The 23425-nt window shown below is 36.6% G+C and overlaps 2 protein-coding genes across 4 annotated transcripts; both read left to right on the top strand.

Moving 5' to 3' along the window:
- Window positions 1-448: 448 nt before the first annotated feature.
- Window positions 449-14295, top strand: txlna (taxilin alpha). Of its 3 annotated transcripts, none has more exons than XM_048201253.1 (11): window positions 449-594; window positions 1096-1256; window positions 1385-1654; window positions 3274-3365; window positions 5725-5895; window positions 6146-6340; window positions 6620-6739; window positions 7903-7977; window positions 9495-9587; window positions 9778-9873; window positions 12532-14295. In XM_048201253.1, the coding sequence occupies exons 2-11, from the start codon at window positions 1103-1105 to the stop codon at window positions 12835-12837; spliced, it is 1572 nt and encodes a 523-aa protein (XP_048057210.1). In that variant the 5' UTR covers window positions 449-594; window positions 1096-1102; the 3' UTR covers window positions 12838-14295. The 3 variants fall into 3 exon arrangements, with proteins under 3 accessions (XP_048057210.1, XP_048057211.1, XP_048057209.1); XM_048201254.1 differs by having other exon boundaries at window positions 520-539; XM_048201252.1 differs by lacking the exon at window positions 449-594 and adding an exon at window positions 645-767.
- A 1433-nt stretch (window positions 14296-15728) lies between these two features.
- On the top strand, window positions 15729-22016 carry eif3i (eukaryotic translation initiation factor 3, subunit I). The gene is made up of 11 exons (XM_048201251.1): window positions 15729-15888; window positions 16170-16262; window positions 16348-16435; window positions 16595-16660; window positions 17796-17945; window positions 18030-18157; window positions 18763-18873; window positions 18959-19048; window positions 19159-19232; window positions 19384-19476; window positions 21738-22016. The coding sequence occupies exons 1-11, from the start codon at window positions 15886-15888 to the stop codon at window positions 21817-21819; spliced, it is 978 nt and encodes a 325-aa protein (XP_048057208.1). The 5' UTR covers window positions 15729-15885; the 3' UTR covers window positions 21820-22016.
- The last annotated feature ends 1409 nt before the right edge of the window (window positions 22017-23425 follow it).

Raw genomic sequence — 23425 nt, 5'->3', positions numbered from 1 at the left:
CTCGCCAAGTCACGTGATTTCATCAAACCACGTTGATAGAAAACATTTCAAAATACTGCTGTTCAAGAAATGTTGATATTTGAATAATAAAAAAGCAGATGTAATATAATACGCTTTATTTCATTCCAGAATTTCACGTATTGTAACCTGATTGTAACCCCTACAGAATACTTTGTTTACTGTGTTTTTGCTTGTAAATGTTGTGTTCTTTGTTGATTTTCGTTGCACCAGGTTCCACTCGCTTGTGGTGTTTAGAGCGCTTCGAATTCGAAACAGTGAATCATTTTGCGAAACAATTGATTCAAATGGTCTAAAATGGTGACGCTGCTCCCATCACTAGCGGCTAACGCATGTCATTTTAAGAACTATTGATTCAAAGCTAATAAAAACAAAGCAAAGAAATAATAAACCACTGCCAGAGTACAATAAAATAATAATAAAACACTAATAATACACCGGAAGTTTGCCACGGTTCGACCAATCATCTTCGAGTGTTTCCCTGGCATTTCCTGTGTCAGTTAGAAGCAGCAGTGAGAAGGGTAAAGAGTGCTGACAAACATCAGAAGTGGTTTCTTGGACCAAAACGTGACACTGGTATTATTTTAAACACAATTATCTGACAGCGCAGATACGTACAGTGTGTTTGTTTTGAAAAATTGTAGAGCGCGTCAGGTCAGTTAGCAAATGTTTAACTGTGCGTTTGGTTAGCCGTGACTGCTAAAGTAGTCGAGCGAGATGTTACACAGCTACAGCTCCACATTATACGTGTATGTTTATTTACAGTTAAAAACAGTCAGATAAACGTAACACTTGTTCTTTTTTAGGCACGTCTGTCGGTTGTTGTTCACTGAAGTTTGCGGGAAACATTTAATGATTGACTGTCCTAAATGTGATCTCAAGTCGGATTTTAGTGATTAGCGCGTTTTAATGTTATGTAGTGAGTTACTTAGTCAACAAGTGTCATCCTTATTTGTTTTGTAAATCTCTTACACAGCAGATTCGTTTTAATTGAATTGAAACCGAAACTGATCAAGCTATTATGTAGTCGTATTCGTTTACCTGTGTAATGTGGTGTCTTTTCATATTTGTTTATAGATCAGCAATGCAGAGAAGGGAGATTGAGGATCCAGTTGCTGATAGCAGTGCAGATGATACGGAGGAGAGCACCGCGGCATCTGAGATGACCAACAGCCCTAAAGAAACCGAAACACAGCCGGACGGCACACCAACCAACAGTGCTCAGACTGATGAAGGCTGTAAGGGAGCTGACACATTTTTTTTCTTTTCCTTTTGTGTTCTAAACTAGCAAAATGTTAGTGCATTCACATCTTCATTGTGGAAAGGTCGTTGCTATATTTCTTCTCCCATGTTCCTTTGTGTTCAGTGGCAGAGGCTGCAGCGCTTTCTTCTTCCCGTGACATGGCTGAGGAGCTGAGTAGACAGCTGGAGGACATCCTCAGCACCTATTGTCATGAGGATGGCGGAGTTGGCAGCGAGGATGTGGCAGTGACCAATGGGCAGCCTGATGGTGTGGAAGTGAACGGGCTGTCTGAGAAGGAGGACAGCAAACAGGAGGAGGCCAAACTGAATGGCAATGGATGCGTGGAGAAGGACCAGAAGAAGCTGCAAGAGAAGAAGAAAGTGAAGGGACTTGGTGAGTCAGTGTGTTTGCTTACATTTGTAGCGCCACCAACCTTTGACTTGCTATTAATGCAATAGCACACGAAAACACTTGTGTACGTTGAAGGGTTAGTTCACCCAAAAATGAAATTTCTGTCATTAATTACTCACCCCCATGTCATTCCACACCCGTTCATCTTTGTAACACAAATTAAGATATTTTGATGAAATCCGAGAGGTTTTTTTTTTTATTCTCCATTGAAAGCAAAGAAATTGCCGTATTCATTGTCCAAAAAAGTAGTAAAAACATTGTTAAAATAGTCAACGTGATTACAGTGGTTCAACCTTAATGTTATGAAGTGACGAAAATACTTTTTGTGAGCAAAACAAAAATAACAACTTCATTCAACAATTTTTCCTCTTCCCTGTCAGTCTGTTAGCAGTTGGCGCAGTGCTGTATTTCGTCTGAATGCCGGCTCATTATTGGCCGGCTTCACACACGCAACTCGTGCTGCTCACATGAACAGGTGTCGGCCAATACTGAGCCGCCTTTCAGACTTAGAACCTGGAAGCTGCAGCAAAAATAGTGTAGCAGAGACGGGGAGAGGATGAATTTGTTGAATAAAGTCGTTATTTTTCTATATTTGCGCACAAAACGTATTCTTGTCACTTCATAACATTAAGGTTGAACCACTGTAGTCGTCATGTTGACTATTTTATTGATGTTTTTACTACTTTTCTGAACCTTGAATGTGGTAATTTCATTGCTTTCAATAGAGGATAAAAAAACCTCTAGGATTTCATCAAAATATCTTTGTGTTCTGAAGATAAATGAAGGTCTTACAGGTTTGGAAAGACATAAGGGTGAGTAATTAATGACAGAAATTTCATTTTTGAGTGAATTATTTTTTTTTTTGAGAGAGCGAGAGAGATTTGAGAAGTGAATACTTTTATTTAGCAAGAACCAATGATAAAACGTGACAGTAAAGACATAGAGACAAAGATATAACATTACATTACTAAAGATTTCTATTTCAAATTAATGCTGTACTTTTGTACTATTCATCAAAGAATCCTGAAAAAATGTATCATGGCTTTCACAAAAATATTAAGCATCACAACTGTTTTCAACATTGATAATAGTAAGAAATGTTTCTTGAGCAGCAAATCAGCATATTAGAATGATTTCTGAAGGATCATGTGACACTGAAGACTGCAATGATGCTGAAAATTAAGCTTGGCCATCAAAAGAATAAATTATATTTTAAAATATATTCATATAGATTAGTGTTGTAAAAAGTACCGACTGCAATACCAAGTCAGTATGGAAATTTAAAAAATGTGATGCTTTGAGCGCACGGAAGTGTTTGAATTTATCGGTCCGGTTCGCTGATAGACGCCTGCTCTTCAAATGCTCCCGTGTGTATCTGTGTAAGCGCTCAGTGAATTTGGGCTCTGTTGTTTATTTTAATTATTAATAGTTATAGGGTAAAAAGTGAGAGGGTTCCCTGTATAGTTGGCATCATTTTAGAGTTTTTTTTAATCTGACATGTACCCAAAATATTTCCAAGATCTGACTCGAATCAAGACGTAAAATCTTTGTCAACACCGAGTTCTATCCTTAACCTAAATTCCATTCTCTGTGCATTGTAGGCAAGGAGATAACCCTTCTAATGCAGACTCTAAACACACTGAGCACTCCAGAGGAGAAACTGGGTGGTCTCTGTAAGAAGTATGCTGAGCTGGTAAGACTTGATGATGATCAGAAGATGTCAATATCTCAAAGCATTTGTTGTATACAGAGAAAAGATCACTCTTAGAGAGAGAGAGAGAGAGGTATGTATACAATACATATTGGGTGCAAAAAACCTTTACGAACATTATAAATGGAGCTCAAGGATAAAAAATAAAACAATAAAAAATAAACATTTTAAGTTATTTGAAAGTAGTTTCATGTAGAGATAGAGTAGTCAGTGTGCACTGACTGATACTAGACGGTGCTCTGTGTTAAGATGAGCTGATAGAAGTTAGCTTGAAATGGAAGCTGCAATTGTCTTTTCTTCCCTGTTGTGACATATATCCGAGTGAAATGGATTCTTGAAGAAAAAATGTAGGGCAGGACTTAATTTTGTCCATCGTTGTATCATTGTGGTTTGCTTATTGCTGTGATGTCATGTGAGTGACCGGTTGTCCCACCTTCACACCAGTAAATGCATCATCGGTGAAGAGAAGAGATGTTGATGCAAGAGGGTGGAAAAGATATTATAACTAAAGATTGTCTGTTGCCATTTCAGCTGACTGGGCTTCATTTTGTCTACATGAATACAATACCAGGAAGTGCAGGGCATTTTCAGCTCACATTTCCACATTAAGGGCTTTCTTCAGTGAAACATTTACAGTATCTCACAAAAGTGAGTACACCACTCACATTTCAGCAACCATTTTAGTATATCTTGCCAAGCGACAATACTATAGAAATTGTATATTCTTTAGAGTAGTCAATGTGCTGCTTGTGTAGTAGTACAGATTTACTGTCCTCTGAAAATAACTCTACATACAGCCATTATTGTCTAAATAACTGGCAACAAAAGTGAGTACACCCTAAGTGAACATGTCAAAACTGTGACCAAAGTGTCAATATTTTGTGTGAGCACCACTGTTATCTAGCACTGCCTTAATCCTCCTGGGCATGGAATTCACCAGAGCTACACAGGTTGCTGCTGGGATCCTCTTCCACTCCTCCATAATGACATCACAGAGCTGCTGGATGTCAGACACATGGTGCTTCTCCACCTTCTGCTTGATGATGCCCCACAGGTGCTCAATAGTGTTCAGGTCTGGAGACATACTTGGCCACTCCATCACCTTCAGCTTCCTCAGCAAGGCAGTTATCATCTTGGCGGTGTGTTTGGGGTCATTATCATGTTGGAAAATGCCAGTTTCTGAAGAGATGGCATCATGTTCTGCTTCAGAATGTCACAGTACTTGTTGGAATCCATGTTTCCCTCAATGAAGTGCAGTTCCCCAGTCCCAGCAGCACTCATGCAGCCTCAGACTATGATGCTACCACCACCATGCTTGACTGTAGGCAAGACACAATTTTCTTGGTACTCCTTACCAGGGCGTCACCACACATGCTGGATACCATCTGAGTCAAACAAGTTTATCTTAGTCTCATCAGACCACAGGACATGGTTCCAGTAATTCATGCTCTTGGACAGGTTGTCTTCAGCAAACTGTTTGCGGGCTTTCTTGTGAGCCAGACTTGGCTGCAAACCGACTTGTCGCAGTGTGCGGCATATGGTCTGAGCACTAACAAGCTAACGTTTTGCTTCTGCAACCTCTAAAGCAATGCTGGCAGCACTCATGTGTCTGTTTTTTGAAGCCAGCTTCTGCACCTGACGCACAGCACAAGGACTCATCTTCTTTGACCAAGCTTTGCAAGGCCTGTTCTGAGTGGAAAACCTCTGTATGACCCTGGCCACTGTACCGTAACTCAGTTTCAGGGTGTTACCGATCTTCTTATAGCCTAGGCTAACTTTGTGGAAAGCAACAATTCTAATTCTCAAATCCTCAGAGAGTTTTTGCCATGAGGTGCCATGTTGAACTTTCAGTGGTCAGTATGACAGAATTGTACTCAAAGCACCAAATTTTAACTGCTCTAATACAAGATACGCAAATTTGTATTGCCCTGTCAAGCAGACAAAAACATGAACAGGACATGTGGCTTTGCATGGTTAAAAGATGTAGAGCTGTTATCACTTAGGGTGTACTCACTTTTGTTGCCAACTATTTAGACAATTATGGCTGTATGTTAAGTTATTTTCAGAGGACCGTACATCTATACTGTTAAACAAGCAGCACATTGACTTCTCTAAAATATATACAAGTTTCATTTCTATAGTATTGTCCCTTGAGAAGATATACTAAAATAGTTACTGAAATGTGAGGGGTGTACTCACTTTTGTGAGATACTGTATAAAGATGTTTCACATCTTAGTGCTATTACCACTGTAATTACCCAATGCATATGCTATTGACTGCTGATATTCTAGTATCATGACAACCCTAATTTAGACAACTGTCCTGCTTTGTTTCTTTTAGCTAGAGGAGCACCGTAACTCTCAGAAACAGATGCGGGCTCTTCAGAAGAAGCAAACGCAGCTGATCCAGGAGAAGGACCACTTAAGAAATGAGCACAGCAAAGCCATCCTGGCACGCAGCAAGCTGGAGAGTCTCTGTCGAGAATTGCAAAGACACAACCGCACACTTAAGGTACACTAACTTGATATGAATGCAAATAACAGGATATCGGTTATTTATGCAGAAAGGGTACATTGTAATCCATCATGTCTGTGGTGCCTGCCACATGCAAAATCTAAATTCAAAGGTGTTCAAAGGTACTCCCTGCTCAAAATATTGTTTAATCAGTCTGCTCCAACTCCACTTTTCACATAACCAGAAGCTTGTTGCATTATATTTTCTTTAGTGAGATTAATGGATTGATGTTTGCTTTACTTGGCAGGAGGATGGTGTGCAACGTGCCCGATTGGAGGAGGAGAAAAGGAAGGAAGTGACCTCACATTTCCAGGTGACTCTGAATGACATCCAAGCTCAGATGGAGCAGCACAACGAGCGTAATGCAAACCTAAGACAGGAGAACATGGAGCTGGCTGACAAACTGAAGAAACTTATTGAGCAGTACGAGCTCAGAGAGGAGGTGAGAGATACAGACATAAAGGATGAAAAGTGAAGAGAACTTTAAAAAATAAATTTGTAATGCCTTTTAACTGAAGTTAAAGCCCGTAAATAGGAAAACATCTGTGCTGGTGTTAAGCTTTAAACAATACAGTACAATACTTTTTATGATGCCATATTAAGCTAATTGTTTGTCATTCTGTACAGTTTAAAGTTATTTCAGTGACATTCATATTTTTTATGTATTACTTGAGTTATGGTTTGCAGTCGTTGTCCTTAAGAACATAGTTTTCTCTCTCAGCATATTGACAAGGTGTTCAAGCACAAAGATCTGCAACAGCAGCTGGTAGATGCAAAGCTTCATCAGGCACAGGCACTGCTCAAGGACTCAGAGGACCGTCATCAGAAGGAGAAAGACTTTGTGAGTTTCTACATCCTTTGCCCAGTACTTCAAACATGTAGATACAGAAACAAACTTATTCTCTCTTAAAGGTGCCCTCGAATGAAAAATTGAATTTATCTTGGCATAGTTAAATAACAAGAGTTCAGTACATGGAAATGACATACAGTGAGTCTCAAACTCCATTGTTTCCTCATTCTTATATAAATCTCATTTGTTTAAAAGACGGCGAATCTCAACATAACACCAACTGTTACGTAACAGTCAGGGTGTACGCCCCCAATATTTGCATATGCCAGCCCACGTTTCCAACATTATGAAAGGCATTAGACAAGGGCAGCCAGTATTAACGTCTGGATGTGCACAACCAAATCATCAGACTAGGTAAGCAAGCAAGAACAATAGCGAAAAATGGCAGATGGAGCAATAATAACTGACATGATCCATGATAACATGATATTTTTAGTGATATTTGTAAACTGTTAGTAAACTGTTCGTTAGCATGTTGCTAATGTACTGTTAAATGTGGTTAAAGTTACCATCGGTTATTACTGTATTCACGGAGACAAGAGCCGTCGCTATTTTCATTTTTAAACACTTGCAGTCTGTATAATGCATAAACACAACTTCATTCTTTATAAATCTCTCCAACAGTGTAGCATTACCCGTTAGCCACGGAGCACTATCAAACTCATTCAAAATCAGAAGTAAACAATATAACAGTATGCAATACTCACATAATCCGACGCATGCATGCCGCATGCATGACGAACACTTTGTAAAGATCCATTTTGAGGGTTATATTAGCTCTGTAAACTTTGTTAAGGCACTGTTCAAGGCAAGCGCGAGCTCTGTGGGCGGAGAGCACAGGATTTAAAGGGGCTGCAGCATAAAACCGTCGCGTTTATAATGATGCCCCAAAATAGGCAGTTAAAAAAATTAATTAAAAAAAATCTATGGGGTATTTTGAGCTGAAACTTCACAGACACATTCAGGGGACACCTTAGACTTATATTACATCTTTTAAAAACATAATCTAGGGCACCTTTAATTGTGGGAATGAATGTACCATAAATTTACTGTGAAACTGCCACTGTATGTGCACCAGTGTGGTTATGCCTTCTGAACAGAGCTGCCAGTCACTAATTAAGATTCTTATGGTCTCTCATTTCTTTTTTTTCCAGCTCCTGAAAGAAGCAGCTGAGTCTCAGAGGATGTATGAGCTCATGAAACAGCAGGAAGTTCATCTGAAACAGCAGGTGAGGGACATAAGACAGATCTGACCTAACTCACACAATTATAGGACAACCCCAGTTATTAGTGCGTTTTTTGGAAAGAAATGTATACTTTTATTCAGGGATGCATTAAAATGATCAAATGCAACATTTAAAATGTTACTAAATGTTTCTATTTCAAATAAATGCTGTTCTTTTTAACTTTTTGTTAATCAAAGAATCCTGAAAAAATATTATAAGCAATGTTTTCAACATTGATAATAAGAAATGTTTCTTGAGCAGCAAATTAGCATATTAGAATGATTTCTGAAGTATCATGTGACACTGAAGACTGGAGTAATAATGCTGAAAATTCAGCTTTGCCATCACAGGAATAAATTACATATTAAAATAGAAAACAGTTATATGCCTTTGTGAGCATAAGAGACTTCTTTCTAAAACATTAAAATCTTACTGGCCCTAAACGTTTGAATGGTAGCTTATACCCAGGGCTTGGCATTAACTTTTTTGCTTACCAGCCACTGTGGCTAGTTGTTTTTCAAAGTTACTAGCCACTTAGCATTTTAACTGGCCAACATTTTGATGTTGGTAAATTACATTTTATATGATTAAAGTTGACTTTGTTATGCTTAAATTACTTTATTTTGAGTCATTTTACTTGATTTAGAAGATTTAAAACCCTTTCAAACTTTTAAATGCTGAATGACCACCCAAATCAAGACTACATTGTATATCAGCTGGTATACAGGTGGGCAACAGGTGGACAATATGAGCATGGGCTAATATGAGATAAGTTATTTGTGTTAGGCTATATAAAAGAACAAAGAAGCAAATTACAAAAATGATAGTAAATTAAAAATAATCTTTTTTTCAGATACAGTAGGTTTATTTAACATATAGTCTACATTTAATTAACATCTTTTGTTGTTTGATTAATATTAATGACAGACAGGTAGGCCTATTTAATTGGGCTGCTGAATGCATGGGCGTAACTGACGCATATTCAGTTATTACCCACCTGTTTACGTCCATAAGCCATAACCGACTGTATTCACGCGAGATACTCCACACGATGGACATTTAGACATCTGTGTGCACATGTATTTGACTATTCAGGCGCGAGGAGAACTGATCGCGCGCGCGACAGAGAGAGAGCGCACGCGAGAGAGCGCTTCTGTTGTGTCATTCAGCGCAATTCCGCCTATCCCTCCTTCACTAACTGCACGTAAATAACGAATTGTGTGATTGGATTGTAATTTTGTGCTACGACGATCTTTGACGATCATTTGGCTGTAAACTGAAATTATATTCAACCTGCCAAAGTGGCTAGTGGGAGTGGCTGTCTTACCCGCCACAGCTGAAATCTACCCGCATTTGGCGGGTTGGCGGGTGTTAATGTCAAGCCCTGCTAATACCACTCGGCAGAAAATTGCATTGATTAGAAGGAGGGATCTAGCAAATACCCAGAACTCCCTAGAATTGTGATGGTGGTTGACTTAAGTAAATCTGAGGCTAAAATGTTTTTAATTTGTCTCTTTCAGCTCTCATTGTACACAGAGAAGTTTGAAGAGTTTCAGAACACACTTTCCAAAAGCAACGAGGTGTTCACAACTTTCAAACAAGAGATGGAAAAGGTAAATGACTGTTTAGTAGTGATTAGTGGATGTTGTGGACTTCACACTCTTACAAAGAAACTGTTAGTCTGCAAGGCCTGTATTCATGCATAGAATGTAGGTCGTGTTGTCACACATTTCACAAAACAAAACATAAATTGTCTGTGTTTATGTGAAATGTGCTCTAATCTGTTTTTGTATCATGCTGCAGATGACCAAGAAGATTAAGAAGCTGGAGAAGGAAACAACCATGTACAGATCACGATGGGAAAGCAGTAACAAAGCTTTGCTGGAGATGGCAGAGGAGGTGATTGTTGTACTCAGATCTTTGCCAGTTCTGTTCTCTGTCATATTTGACAGTTAAGGCCCTGATATACTCACAGTTATGTTATTTTTCGTTCTCCACTTGGGGGTAAAAAGACATTTGAAATGGCTTTTCAACGGTATACTGTCAGTGAACATCTCGATGCCACCTGTGCTTTTGAGAGCAACTTTTAGATGAATATGTAAATGCATGCTGTCCTCTAAATGACAAGAAAGAAAGCATCTCATAGCGATGTGGATATGTTTTCACCAGCTCTGCACTTCAGCACTCCAGTCAAGTCACATCATGTTTATTTAAATAGCACTTTATACAATAGCAAGCAGCTTTACAGTATTAAACATGAAAAAAAAAAAAAGTGTCAGTTTCGCTTTCAATTTGAATTACAACTTCAATAGCTGCATCTCCATTACCCTTCAAATTGTGCAAATTGAAATTGCAAATTGAAAATATGCCCGATCGAAACGCCAATTTTGCGAAAACGTTTTTGTGATACATAGGAGTTTTTATGCTTGCATGAGGTGGTTTTTCAGGCAATTTGCAATCAGGCAAAACTGCAATGGAAACAGTTTCTTCGCATTTACAGGTCACCTGGCATATGTAAAAGTTAAACATTCTTTAAAGTAGGGATGCACGATCATGATTTTTAATGGCCGATTCCATTACCGTTTTTTTTTTTACAAGCAAACTGGCCGATTCTGATCCCGATTTCCAATTTTTTTTATTATTATTATTCTTATCAAGCAAAAAAAAAGAAAGAATGAAAGTATACATAAACAAGATGTTTATTTGGTATTTAACAGGCTAAACTGGGTTTTGGCTATTAAAAACAATGACTGTAACCATCTGAAATTAACAGCAGTAACTGCGCAGCAAGTAGCCTACATTCAATACATACATAGGTAGGCCTACTGACAAAAGCATTTAGCTTTTGTTTTTAAATTGGGTTGAAAACTTAAATGAAAACATTAAGTGTAACCATGTCATTTTAAAGGCAAAAACTGCATAGTTCCACAATCCAAACAACACAATCAAAACACATTCAACACTCCAAACAAAGATTTTACTTAATCCGCATTCAGCATTTGTTTTCGTTTTTAAACTTGGTGTAAAAAAAAAAGGTCTTTACCAGTGAAACTAAATAAAACCAAGGCTGTTTGCAGTTTACCTGCAGCATCAAACGGCATCTGCCTCACCTCGTGCGTGGCCGCTCCAAAGTATAAGGGGCTTTTCTTGCCATTAATGCTTTGATAACATGCCTACATCTCCTTCGATTAAAAATAATGGCTAGTGCAGTGGTTGCGATATACTTAAACCTACTAACATCCGTTGCCATGATTTTTGGAATGACGTCACAAGAGGAAAAAAATAAGTTTTAGTCACATAACATCAGTTAATGGAAACGCTGTCATTTCACAATAGTGACAATCAACATTTAGAAAATATTGCAAAATTTTTGCGCAAATCTGTAATGGAAACCCAGCTAATTTCTACTATAAAGCTGCTCTCTAGTATGTTTGTTTTAAAAGGATTAGTTCACTTTAAAATTAAAATTACCCTCAAATCATCCTAGGTGTAGACGAATACAATCTTAGTTATATTAATAATCACTCTGATGCTCCTAAGCGTTATAATGGCATTGAAAACCACCTGTTTGACACTCAAAAAGTGCATCCATCCATCATAAACATACTCCACACAGGTCCGGGGGGGATAATAAAGTCCTTCTGAAATGAAGCGATGCGTTTAAGAAACATATCCATATTTAACACGTTATAAAGTGAAATGACTAGCTTTCGCCAGACCGCCTTCTGTCAATGAACTGACATCTTGTCAGTTGTGCTCGTTTCGTAAGTTGAATATAAAAGGATGTAGTGTAAGCGCTTTGAACTGCAAAGAGGTGTTACACTTTCTTCAAAAGTTGAATACGGAAGGCGGTCTGGTGGAAGTTAGATATTTTAATATGTTAAATATGGCAATTTGTCTTACACAAACACATCACTTCATTTCAGAAGGCCTTTATTAACCCCCGGAGCCGTGTGGAGTACATTTATGATGGATGGATGCATTTTGGATGCAGTTTCAAACGGGTGGTTTCTGTGTACTATAATTATAAAGTGAAGGAGCATCAGGGTGATTTTTAATATAACTCTGATTGTATTCATCTGAAAGAAAAAAGTCATATACACTTAGAATGGCTTGAGGGTGAGTAAATCATGGGGTAATTTTCATTTTAAAGTGAACTAATCCTTTAATGCTGGACATCTGACCATCGACTGACTGAACAGAAGAACTGAACCAAAGACTTCCGCGTCAAAGAAGGTGGAGTTACAGAGTCACACTTACCGAATACATAATCACCACTGACCAATGGTAGTTCAACAGGGTTTACCAGCCAGAGCAAACATTTTCAGAAATATAACTTTGGCAAACTGTTTTGAACTATTGAAACAAACTCCAAACAAACTTTGTTTTGGCCTCTTTTTTTTTTTTTTTTTTTTTTTTTTATTACGTCACCCTGGTTTGTTCTACAATTTCGCTTGAAGTATATTGGGCCTTATAAAGTTAAAACTTTGTTACAGCAGTAACTTTTTAAAAGCTGTACATTTTAGTTTTATGTTTTCTCTCTGTTGTCCACTTTAGAAAACACTACGAGACAAGGAGTTTGAAAGCCTGCAGGTGAAGGTGCAGCGACTGGAAAAGCTCTGTCGTGCGTTACAGATAGAGCGTAATGAGCTGAGTAAGAAGGTTCAGGGTGTCTCCACGGGCGTTGAGAATAGGCCAGAAACAGAGACGGGGTCACCGCCTGAAGCGATAGACTCAGAAGAGGGCAGCCCTGTCCATCAGAACAGCCCAGAGACTCCACAAACCACTTGTAGCCCGGCGTGCCACTGCGGTCCAGATCTGGAGGCTGAGAGTCACAGAGAGGTGTGCTCAACCCAGGATTGAGTCTTGCTGTCTCTTGGTGGCCAGGACACACACACAATCCTTCCCACCTCTACCAGACCCCCGACCCTCCATCAGCAGTCGGCGTCTGTTCTTTTCTGCATCTGCGTCTGTGACAGAACTGCTGACTTGTCTGCTTTTGAGGGGTTTTCATTGTGTCAGGGAAGATTGTGCCTTCAACATGACTCCTATGCTGCGTTTATACTCTTTGGTTTTTATGTGGCTTGCTTTATCCCACCTTATTCTCGAGAAAATTCCATATTTGCATTTAGAGGGGCATTGATGTTGCTGCTGTCTTGGAATGCTCAGTGTTTGTCCACTAAATGCTTGTCTCTTTTCAGTTTGGCTGGAAAAAAAACGTAAAGAATCTTAACAGATGGATTGCTGTAATTGGGGAAAAATTCTTTGCCATGAAACAGCAGACATGCTTTTTCTTTGGGTGTTTTTATTTAGTTTCTCGCCTTAAGTTGTTGTATTAGGTAAAATATGCTTGTGCGCTTCCCAACCACTCTATTTCTTTTTATTTCTTATAAATAACCTGCACCAAACAAAGAATGTATGATTTATTATTCATCACTTCTCAGAGTTTAGAAATGTAGACGTACGGTTAAGGCTAACATTGTTTTGAGTTTAAGGGTCATCTAATCTGAACCCATATTTCTTTAAGCTTTTGCACAACACTTGAATTTATCACATGTATTTTTAACTGAAGTTTACACCATCTTTAAACACCACTAGTTTCTTTCAGATAATATATCCAGCATTGTAGATACATTCCTTTAACTCGTTCCATTAACTTCTAATTAGGAATGTGCACTTAAATGATGTCATGACCACAGGGATTTCATTCAGTGTGTGATTTCAGTTTGGATGGTTTTCATATTATTTCAGATACTGATCACATGGCTGTTTGTGTTAGTGGCTTACTAAATGTTTAACATATTAAAAACGGTTGAATCCCCAGCCCAATTTTATCATATTAAACAAGAAGATTCAAGAACACTATGCAATTCTAGCTCTGTTCATGTCATCTCGGTGTTTAGCATGTGAGCAAAGCACTGACATGCTGAATAATGAATGTATGTTTGACACAAAGTGACTTAGTTCTGAGATGTCAGTAAATTTCAGCACTCTTGGATTTTTTTTTTCCCAGTGCATTTACATCCTATAATTGTACCCTTTCAGTTCCATTCTGAGTGGAGAAAAATTTCTGGTATAGTGTTGAATAAGAAGTGCATAAAGTTATAATTTGGCCATGTAAACTCATCCACGTTTCATTCCAGTCAATCAGTTTCAAAAAGTTTGTCAACCGGTATGTGTGTGGAAATCATTATTTTAACTTATTTGCCAGTCATTCTTTCAATTTGACATTCCCATTATATAAGAAGGTACCAAAGATCTGTTGTTGTTTTTTTTCACACCCTGTATACATTTGCGAATTAAAATACTAAGAAAATTAAATATGATTTTTGTATTCATTGTCGAAAACTGATATGTTACAGGATAACACCAATAACATTTGTATCTCAGTAGCTTAAAGAGTGTCCTGATTTCAAATATTAAACATTATTTAAGTACAAATAAATGTTTATATTATGTATTAATTTAGTGTTTGTGTGTGTGTGACTGTTATTTTAATAGTAATACTAGTTTTTGTTTGTGACCAGTCTCAGTTAAAACCCTCTATGGTACGGTGTTGCCTCCAGGCAACATGGTCTATTTTAGTTTGTTTTTAATAAAATAAGGCACCAATTGATTGATCAAATGTATCTCAGGACAGAATAACTCAAATACTAATCAATAAAAGTGCAAAACATGACCAACAGGGGTCCATTTTGTGTCCTGTTTCAGCACGTCACATGACTCCATATTCTCTCCAATGAAAAGTGCTTTTTTCACTTGTTTGTATCCATTTAATCACCCACAAAAAATATGAGTCACCTTCACTGGCAAGTAAAGAAGTATTTTTAAGAACTTTACATTATACATCATCAAACGTTTTAGAGAAAATAACAAATGCCTCAAGGCAACATTGTACCATAATGGAATCGCATAAGGCCATACAGGCATAATTGTTTGAATACAAATGTATTATATTGGTAAGTTAGAATTATCTAAATATGCCATTTTCACATGATTTTGTAATGCGCTTATAAGAATAGTAATTCACATATTATCTCTATATATTATGATATGCACATTTTCTATAGCACTTCAAACAGGTATAAAACACAGGTAGCACTGGCAGTCGATGAGGATGAGGGGTCATACTGTGATGAGGAAGATGAAATCATAGTGACAATCTGTAAGGGAGAGAGTGAGGGTGAGAGAGAAGATGGAGATGAGGATGAAGATGGATATGATAACTTGATATAATAACATAATAATATAATGACTTGTGTTCCACTATGGTACAATGTTGCCTGAGGGCAACAGCTGGATATAAAATGTTACTTTTTATTAAATATGAAACTTTTAATACATTAAAAACTAGATAAATTTGTTTGTTCAAGTGTCTAGTTAAAGAAATTTATGTTTTCAATAAATATATTTATTTTTTTCTACATGAAAATGCCAAATGTTTAAATTTTTCCATTGTGGTACAATGTTGCCTCGAGGAAAAAAAAAAATAATTAAAAATGTATGAAAATGTTTATTGATATTGTATAAATGTCCAATTTTAAGCAGGAAAAACAACACAAATAATTTTCTTCCTCATTGATATCATATTGCGTACCATAGAGGGTTAACGTTTGCGACAAATTATAATATAACAAAAACATTTAAAGATTTTCTATTTATTATCATCTCTGTTATTATTCAGCAAGCGCTAACAAAATTATCACTTTCTATTCTTATGTTATGTTCTATCCGGACCGTTAGAATTGTTTATTGTTCAACAGGGACATGTTTTTGTCTGTACAGGAAGTGAAGTCCGTCTTTTCCGTTTCTAACCGGGCGCAGTTGAGCACGCGTACCGCGTACTGTGTTTTTCTACGGCAGATTGAAATATAATATCGATCATATTCTGCCCATACGAAACCGGCGATAATGGTAAGCATAGGTCTACGTATTACTTGAGCTATTAAATGTAATGCAGACGCACCGGAAGTCTGTTAACCGTTGGTTCTTCATTAGCTAACAGATGCTAAGTTTTACATTGGTCAAATATTCTTCATTGTGATGAGAAGTTTGTGATTGTTATATTACTGTAGCGTCACCTGTATTAGTGAGAACACTTACAGCAAGGCATACAATCGTGTGTAACTACAGTGACTCGGTTGTCATGTATTAAATCATGAACATTAAACACTCATGCTTTATATTTCCTATAGAAACCCATTCTTCTGCAGGGCCATGAGAGGTCCATCACTCAGATCAAATACAACAGAGAGGGAGATCTCTTGTTCTCAGTAGCCAAGGATCCAGTAAGTGATAAACTACAACTACAACATCACAATTTGTCAATGCATTTTTGAGATTATATTTTTTACATGTACATTGTCATTTTAGATTGCGAATGTTTGGTACTCTGTCAATGGAGAAAGGCTCGGCACTTATAATGGGCACACCGGTGCCGTCTGGTGTGTGGATGTTGACTGTATCCTTTCTAAATGATCTTCTGTGTTGAAAAAAATGCTAGATGAATTTTATTAATTTTTTTCTTGCCTCATTTGGATATATGTGAATATATCCCCTGCAACTTTCTTTACTACTTGTCGTTTGTTTTTGGAAAAATGTTTCTTAACATGTTTCAAAGGGGACACAAAGAACGTCTTGACTGGATCTGCTGATAACAGCTGCAGGCTCTGGGACTGTGAGACAGGTTGGCAGTGTATTATAATAGAAAATACACAAATAATTCTTTTTTTGTGCTTTCTTTATGCATAGCAACAACAAAGCAACAAAAGGATACAATTTTTACACACATATATATATATATATATATATATATATATATATATATATATATATATATATATATGTATATGTATATTTATATATATGTATATTTATATATATATATATATATATATATATATGTGTGTGTGTGTGTTTAAAAACAATGCTAAATATTTAGTCTTTTAATGTTTTTTACTCACAGTTTTTTAAATATTAATATTTAATATTAAATATTATTATTATTATTATTATTATTTGCAAACAAACAACTCAAAATCGTCAAATATTTTACAATCTTCAGACAGTCACACCACTTTTTTTTTTTTAAACATTTTACCACATTTTTTAACAAAACAAAATGGCAGTTTATTATTATTTCAAACAATTGAAAGTTTTGTTGATAATTTTAGCCTTTTGAAATATTTTTTTTTTTTCTTCATTTCTTTATAATCTCTGGACACTCAGTCACACCACCCGCATACTTTTTCTAAAATATTAATATTTTAAAATCAAATTGCAGTGGCTTATAATTATTATTACTATTGTTATTATTACTAAACTATTCTACATTTTCTCAGTTTCAGCCTTTTAATGTTTATTTTTTATTTTCACATTTATTTTGCAATCTACAGACAGTCACACCACCTGCATATTGTTTTTAAAATATGAACTATTTAAAATCAAATTACAGTTACTGTTATTATTATTATTATTACCCAATTGGAAATTCTCAATTTCTGCCTTTTTTTTTTTTTTGTCTCCAGTCACACCACCTACACATTACAATTTAAGCCCCCTCAGAGAAATTAAAAATATTTTAATTCAGAAATTGAAATGTTCATCAAAGTTTTTTAATTATTTTTTAAAATGAAATTTAGCATCATGTCTTTATTGTATTTGTCCAGTGTTGTAAGTTGAGCCTCTTTTCACAAACCATGCCAAGACTACACTATTATCTATTGTCAATTTAAATGCTTTGTCAACAAGCCATGTTTTACAAAATGTCAAAAAAAAAAAAAAAATTATGGTCTTTTTGAATGTGTTTTGACTTCCTCCAGGAAAGCAGCTGGCTCTGCTGGAGACCAGCTCGGCCGTCAGGACGTGTGGCTTTGACTTCAGTGGGAACATCATAATGTTTTCCACAGACAAGCAGATGGGCTACCAGTGCTATCTCAACTATTTCGACCTGCGAGACCCCCAGCAAATTGGTTAGTATTTTGACTATTGGTGATTAAAACAGTACTGGTGATGCTGCCTATCGGAGGTATTCATATTTTGTTTCTCTCCCACAGCGGACAACCAGCCATATCTGTCTGTGCCCTGCAGTGAATCAAAGATCACCAGTGCTGTATGGGGTCCGCTGGGAGAGTTTGTGATTGCTGGCCATGAAAATGGAGAAATTAACCAGTTCAGTGCTAAGGTTTGTGTCTGTTGTTTCTTTTAAAATACCATTTAAAAGTTTTGGGTTGGTAATTTTTATTATTATTATTTATTTATTATATATTTTTTTAAATAATACTTTTATTCAGCAAGGGTACATTAAATTGATTTAAAATGAACATTAAAAACATTTACAATGTTACAAAATATTTTAAATAAATGCTGTTCTTTTGAACTTTGTTCAACCAAAAATTCTGAAAAAAAATGTATCCGTTTCCACAAATATATTAAGCAGCACAACTGTTTTCAACATTGATTATAGTAGGAAATGTTTCTTGAGCAATAAATCAACATAGAATGATTTCTTATGGATCATGTGACACTGAAGACTGAAGTAATGCCTGCTGAAAATTCAGCTTTGCACACATTTTAAAATACATTCAAATAGAAAACAATTATTTTAAATTGTAGTAGTAATTCACAATATTACTGTTTTACTGTATTTTTAATCAAATATATGCAGCCTTGTTGAGCATAAGAGACTTACGCATGCCAACCCCAAACTTTTGAATGATAATGTATATCTCGATCACATGCATCGTAATACCCATGAAGAGATGTTGTCTAATATATGTGATTCTTTAGTCAGGAGAGGTCCTGAAGAAGGCAAAAGAACATACCAAACAAATCAATGACATCCAGTCATCTGTGGATCTCACAATGGTCATCACTGCCTCCAAAGACTGTACTGCCAAGGTCTGTGTTGGAAAGTGAATCATAAACTCTGGCTGAAATGAATCTTGGTTAGTTTGACTCACATACCGCTTCCTTCATTGTTCAGTTATTTGACTCCACAACACTCGATCACATCAAAACCTTCAAAACAGAGCGACCTGTTAACTCCTCAGCCATCTCGCCCATCATGGATCATGTAAGTCTCTGAAATCTACTGTATTTGCCCTCACACTGAACTTAAGTTGTGTGTTATTTGTGTAAATGTTTTCTACATTGGCAATAGCAGAGATGTTATGTGTTGCTCAGGTCGTGATGGGAGGTGGTCAGGAGGCTATGGAAGTCACAACCACCTCCACTAGGATCGGCAAATTCGAGGCCAGGTTAGTTTGTTTAATTGTGATACCTACACCTTTTTAAATGTGATTTCCAGGTTTTGAAAAATACTCTTATGAATAAATAAAAATCACAAAAATGCAATGATTCATAAAAAAAAAAAAAAAATCCTTATCCAGTACTGCCACTCTCTTCTAGGTTTTTCCATGCAGCTTATGAAGAGGAGTTTGGGCGTGTGAAGGGACACTTCGGCCCCATCAATTGTGTGGCATTCCATCCAGATGGGAAAAGGTTCGTGCTCAACCTTTCTATGTGCATTTAAAGTGCCCCTATTATGCCTTTTGAGATATTACTTTTCATGCAGTGCGTTAAATAGCTGTTTGTGAATGTAAAAGAACTGGAAAGTTTCAAACGGAGCACAACAAATGGAGTTATTGTCTCCCAAAAGAAAGAACAGATTCTGAACTGCCTGAACGAGTTGTTAATAATTTCAGTCTTACATCCTGCACAAACCTACACATCAAAATTACCAGAGATAAATCAACTCTGCTCAGAGTACATATGGTCCCTCTCTAAATAGTGTTAAAGGTCCTGTTTTTCGTGGTTTTTTGAAGCTTTGATTGTGTTTATAGTGTGCAATATAACATGTGTTCATGTTTCGCGTGTAAAAAAACAGTATTTTTCACATAATTTACTTATCTGTATACCGCTGTTTCCACTGTCATAAAAACGGGCTGATGACTTCCTTGTTCTATGAAGTCCCTCCTTCAGAAATACGTAACGAGTTCTGATTGTGCCAGCGGTTCCTGTGTTGTGATTCGACAGCAGCTTAGTGAACCTTGCCTGGAAAGGTCACGCCTCTTACCATAACGTGGAGATGCATGCGCTCAGTGTTATTGTAAACATGTCTTTAATTTTACCCTATCAATTTGAGCCGGAATCATACCCAGTGATTGGACTGCGGGATGAAAATAACAGCGTTTCGACGACATGGCGACAAACACACTCTACAAACGCAACTCTTGTGTATTCCTGTGGGCGGAGGTTAGTCAAAAAACTGTTTTAGTGACGTCATTAAAGAAGGAAGTAGAGGGATGTAGTCCAAACTGGCCGCTCGATGTAGGCGACTTCTGTTAAATAAAATATCTCGCTTGGCATTGAACTTTGAGCTTTAAAATTTTACAGATTTTATTTATACTCTAACAACAACATTACACACTAACTAAAGTTTGAAACATGGGATCACGAAGAACGGGACCTTTAAAGTAACACTGAAGCAGAGTTAGTTAATGAGATAATTAAGCGATTAATTAAGTGATGATTGAGCTTTAGTGATGAACACCTGCTGTTAACAAGCAGAATCAATGAAGAAAAGAGAAACTCAAGAACTACAACTGACTTTAGCCACAGTCTTGAAATCACCTGAAGATAAAAGACATTATATCTCTCAAGATCTCAGCAGAGGAGGATCATCTTTTCTTCGGTTATTCTGCTTGTTAACAGCAGGTGTTCATCACTAATGCTCATTCATCGCTTAATTATCTCATTAACTTTAACTCTGCTTCAGTGTTACTTTAACACTATTTAGAGAGGGACCATATGTACTCAGAGCAGAGTTGATTCAACTCTGGTGATTTTGCTGTGTACATAGGTTTGTAACAGATTTGCATAATACCAGCCTATGGTCTTCATTGGCTGTCTGTTTGAGGGCAGATCAAAGTAGACATTTTTCACACTGTAGTTGTAGCTGAGGCCTGCAAGAGTTTGATTCGTGTTTTCTTGACATTTCGAGAAGATGCTGTTTTTTGTCATGCACTTCTAAAGGATGAGGACTTGGGCTCGAATTGATATGTTAAAACAATTATTGTTCATATCAGTGTATACAGTGTAGCTCCGGAGCTGAAATTCTGATTTGGTAATAGACGTTTTGTTTCTGACACATGCTGTTAGCGATAGACCAATCACAACAGGGTTGGCCATCTGACCAATCGGTGGGCTCTCGAAAAGGAGGGGTTTAAAGATATTGAATCCTTATCAAACTGTTAGACACTGTGAGAAAAAGGTAATGCTGCAAAGTATATTATGAGAATTTTTTTTTCTCTCTCTTTGGATGCAAGTAAACTAAATTAGAAAGCTTTAATATATAGCATAATAGGGGCACATTAAATTTTTGGTAACAATATCCAATAAGGTCTCTTTTGTTAACATTAGTCAACATGAGGTAACTTTATCTAGGAGCAATACATACAGCATTTATTAATCTATGTTAATGTTAGTTAATACAAATACAATTGTTCATTATTTGTTCATTAGTTCACAGTGCATTCATGTTAACACATAAGTTTTGATTTAAAAAATGTAATTGTAAATGTAGAAATTTTACATTAAGAATAATAAATACTCCTCATGGTTAGTTCATGTTAATAAATGAAACCTTATTGTAAAGTGTTACCAAAGTTTCTTAGAACAGTTTTTCTGAACTGCTGTCATAATGTTTTGCCATTGTTATCGTTAACTATTTTAAAAATTTCACTGCTTTCTTCCAACCACAGTTATAGCAGTGGAGGAGAGGATGGTTACGTCAGAATTCATTATTTCGATCCCCACTATTTTGATTTTGAGCTTGAGGCGTAATTACCAGTGACTGCCAGCATTCCCAACACCCAAGACAGATCACCATTTGGACACACTAGTAACACCAGATCAACTACACAAGGCCAAGCATGGAGTTTTATACGGCCACCTTCATACAAATATTGCATTTAAAGCATTTGATGCAATGTGTATTTAAAGAATTTAACATTCTGAATAAACTGGGTTTGAGATATAAAGTGGACTGTTTTGTTATTACTTGTCTTTTTATACATTGGTGCCATCACTGTAGAAACTTGCTGATATTAGCATGTTTGGTTTACCCAATACAAGGTTAATGATAAAATATTGGGTATCATGAACTAACATCAAAATGTTTTTCACCTGCATTCATTTGGGTTAATTATATTAATGTTTATTACAAACATTAACAGGGTTAGTTCACCTTAAAATGAAAATGCTACACAGCTTCATTTGGTTCCAAATCTGTATTACTCTAGTATATAACACGTGCAGAACACAGCAGGTCTTTGCATTGGGTGGTTCTTTGCCTCCAAATCGTGCATTAAAATCGTTTGATGAACAGCTAGCCCTGTGATACACATTGGTAAAAACAGACATATATTTCACAGCTTACCTGATTTGATGGGTGCTTTTGAAACATCATGCTTCATAAAACTTTGAAACTTTTACAAATATTTGTATCAAATCTGCGGTTAAGGGTATACAGTGCACAGCATAAATGAGTACACCCCCTCTGAACAAATACAAAAGATGTATTTTCTTTATGATCACTAATACAATTCATGGAAAGATGGCAAAACTAATATGTATTAAACATATACATAATAAAAACAGAAATATATGCCATAAATAGCCATAAAATAAGTAAATTAGCCAATTTTGTTTAAATTAAGAATTGCAGAAATGAGTACACCCTAGGTTTAATTCAACAAATGTATAATATTCTAGTACTTAGTATGGCTTCCATAATTTTGAATATACTGCTCTGACCCTTGTCACGGAGTGTACAAGTTCATGACAAAATGTCACATCTGTCCTGTTTAACTCCTGAATGATGAGCTCCTTAAATGCCCTGATCTTTAATGGGGAGTTTTGCTCAACTCGTCTCTACAGAATCCCCCACAGGTGCTCAAGAGTGTTAAGATTGAGTGCAGTACATGCATTCACCTTGGGAGAATATCCTCATTGTCATGTTGAAAAAAATGCCCAACAATGCAGGGAGTGAGGAAAGGGTAACTTCTGTTTCAAGTTTGTGTATGAAATTAAACAGTGGTGTGGGAATTCATGACAGCATTGATAAAGCACAACTCCCTCACACCTTCAGCACTAATACATCCCTATATAAGAGCTTTACTACCACTGAACTTTACTGTGGGAACCAGGCGCTTCTCACTGTACTCCTCCTCTTGCAACACCATAATATTTTGGATGCTGTTAGATCCAAAATGATTGATTTGGTCCCATGAGACCAGAGTATTGATTCCCAGAATCTATATTTTGTAAATATGGGCTTTGGAAATGGCTAACTGACTTGTGCTTTGGCTACAGTAGGTAGTTCCAGTGAGAACAACAACCATGCATGTCATTTCTGCAGGCTGCATCTTACTCTGTGAGATAAACAGTT

Source organism: Megalobrama amblycephala, linkage group LG9 (assembly GCF_018812025.1).
Source record: "Megalobrama amblycephala isolate DHTTF-2021 linkage group LG9, ASM1881202v1, whole genome shotgun sequence".
In the NCBI taxonomy this organism is placed as follows: domain Eukaryota; kingdom Metazoa; phylum Chordata; class Actinopteri; order Cypriniformes; family Xenocyprididae; genus Megalobrama; species Megalobrama amblycephala.
This window is presented reverse-complemented; position numbering and strand designations above follow the sequence as displayed.

Excerpts from the sequence above, each read along its gene's own strand:
- txlna (XM_048201252.1), top strand. The coding sequence starts at position 736 with ATGTTACACAGCTACAGCTCCACATTATACGT. Across the intron at positions 3,366-5,724 it reads GTAAGAAGTATGCTGAGCTG|CTAGAGGAGCACCGTAACTC; the intron begins GTAAGACTTGAT and ends TGTTTCTTTTAG. Across the intron at positions 5,896-6,145 it reads GACACAACCGCACACTTAAG|GAGGATGGTGTGCAACGTGC; the intron begins GTACACTAACTT and ends TTTACTTGGCAG.
- eif3i (XM_048201251.1), top strand. Across the intron at positions 16,661-17,795 it reads GCTCTGGGACTGTGAGACAG|GAAAGCAGCTGGCTCTGCTG; the intron begins GTTGGCAGTGTA and ends GACTTCCTCCAG. Across the intron at positions 19,233-19,383 it reads ATCGGCAAATTCGAGGCCAG|GTTTTTCCATGCAGCTTATG; the intron begins GTTAGTTTGTTT and ends ACTCTCTTCTAG.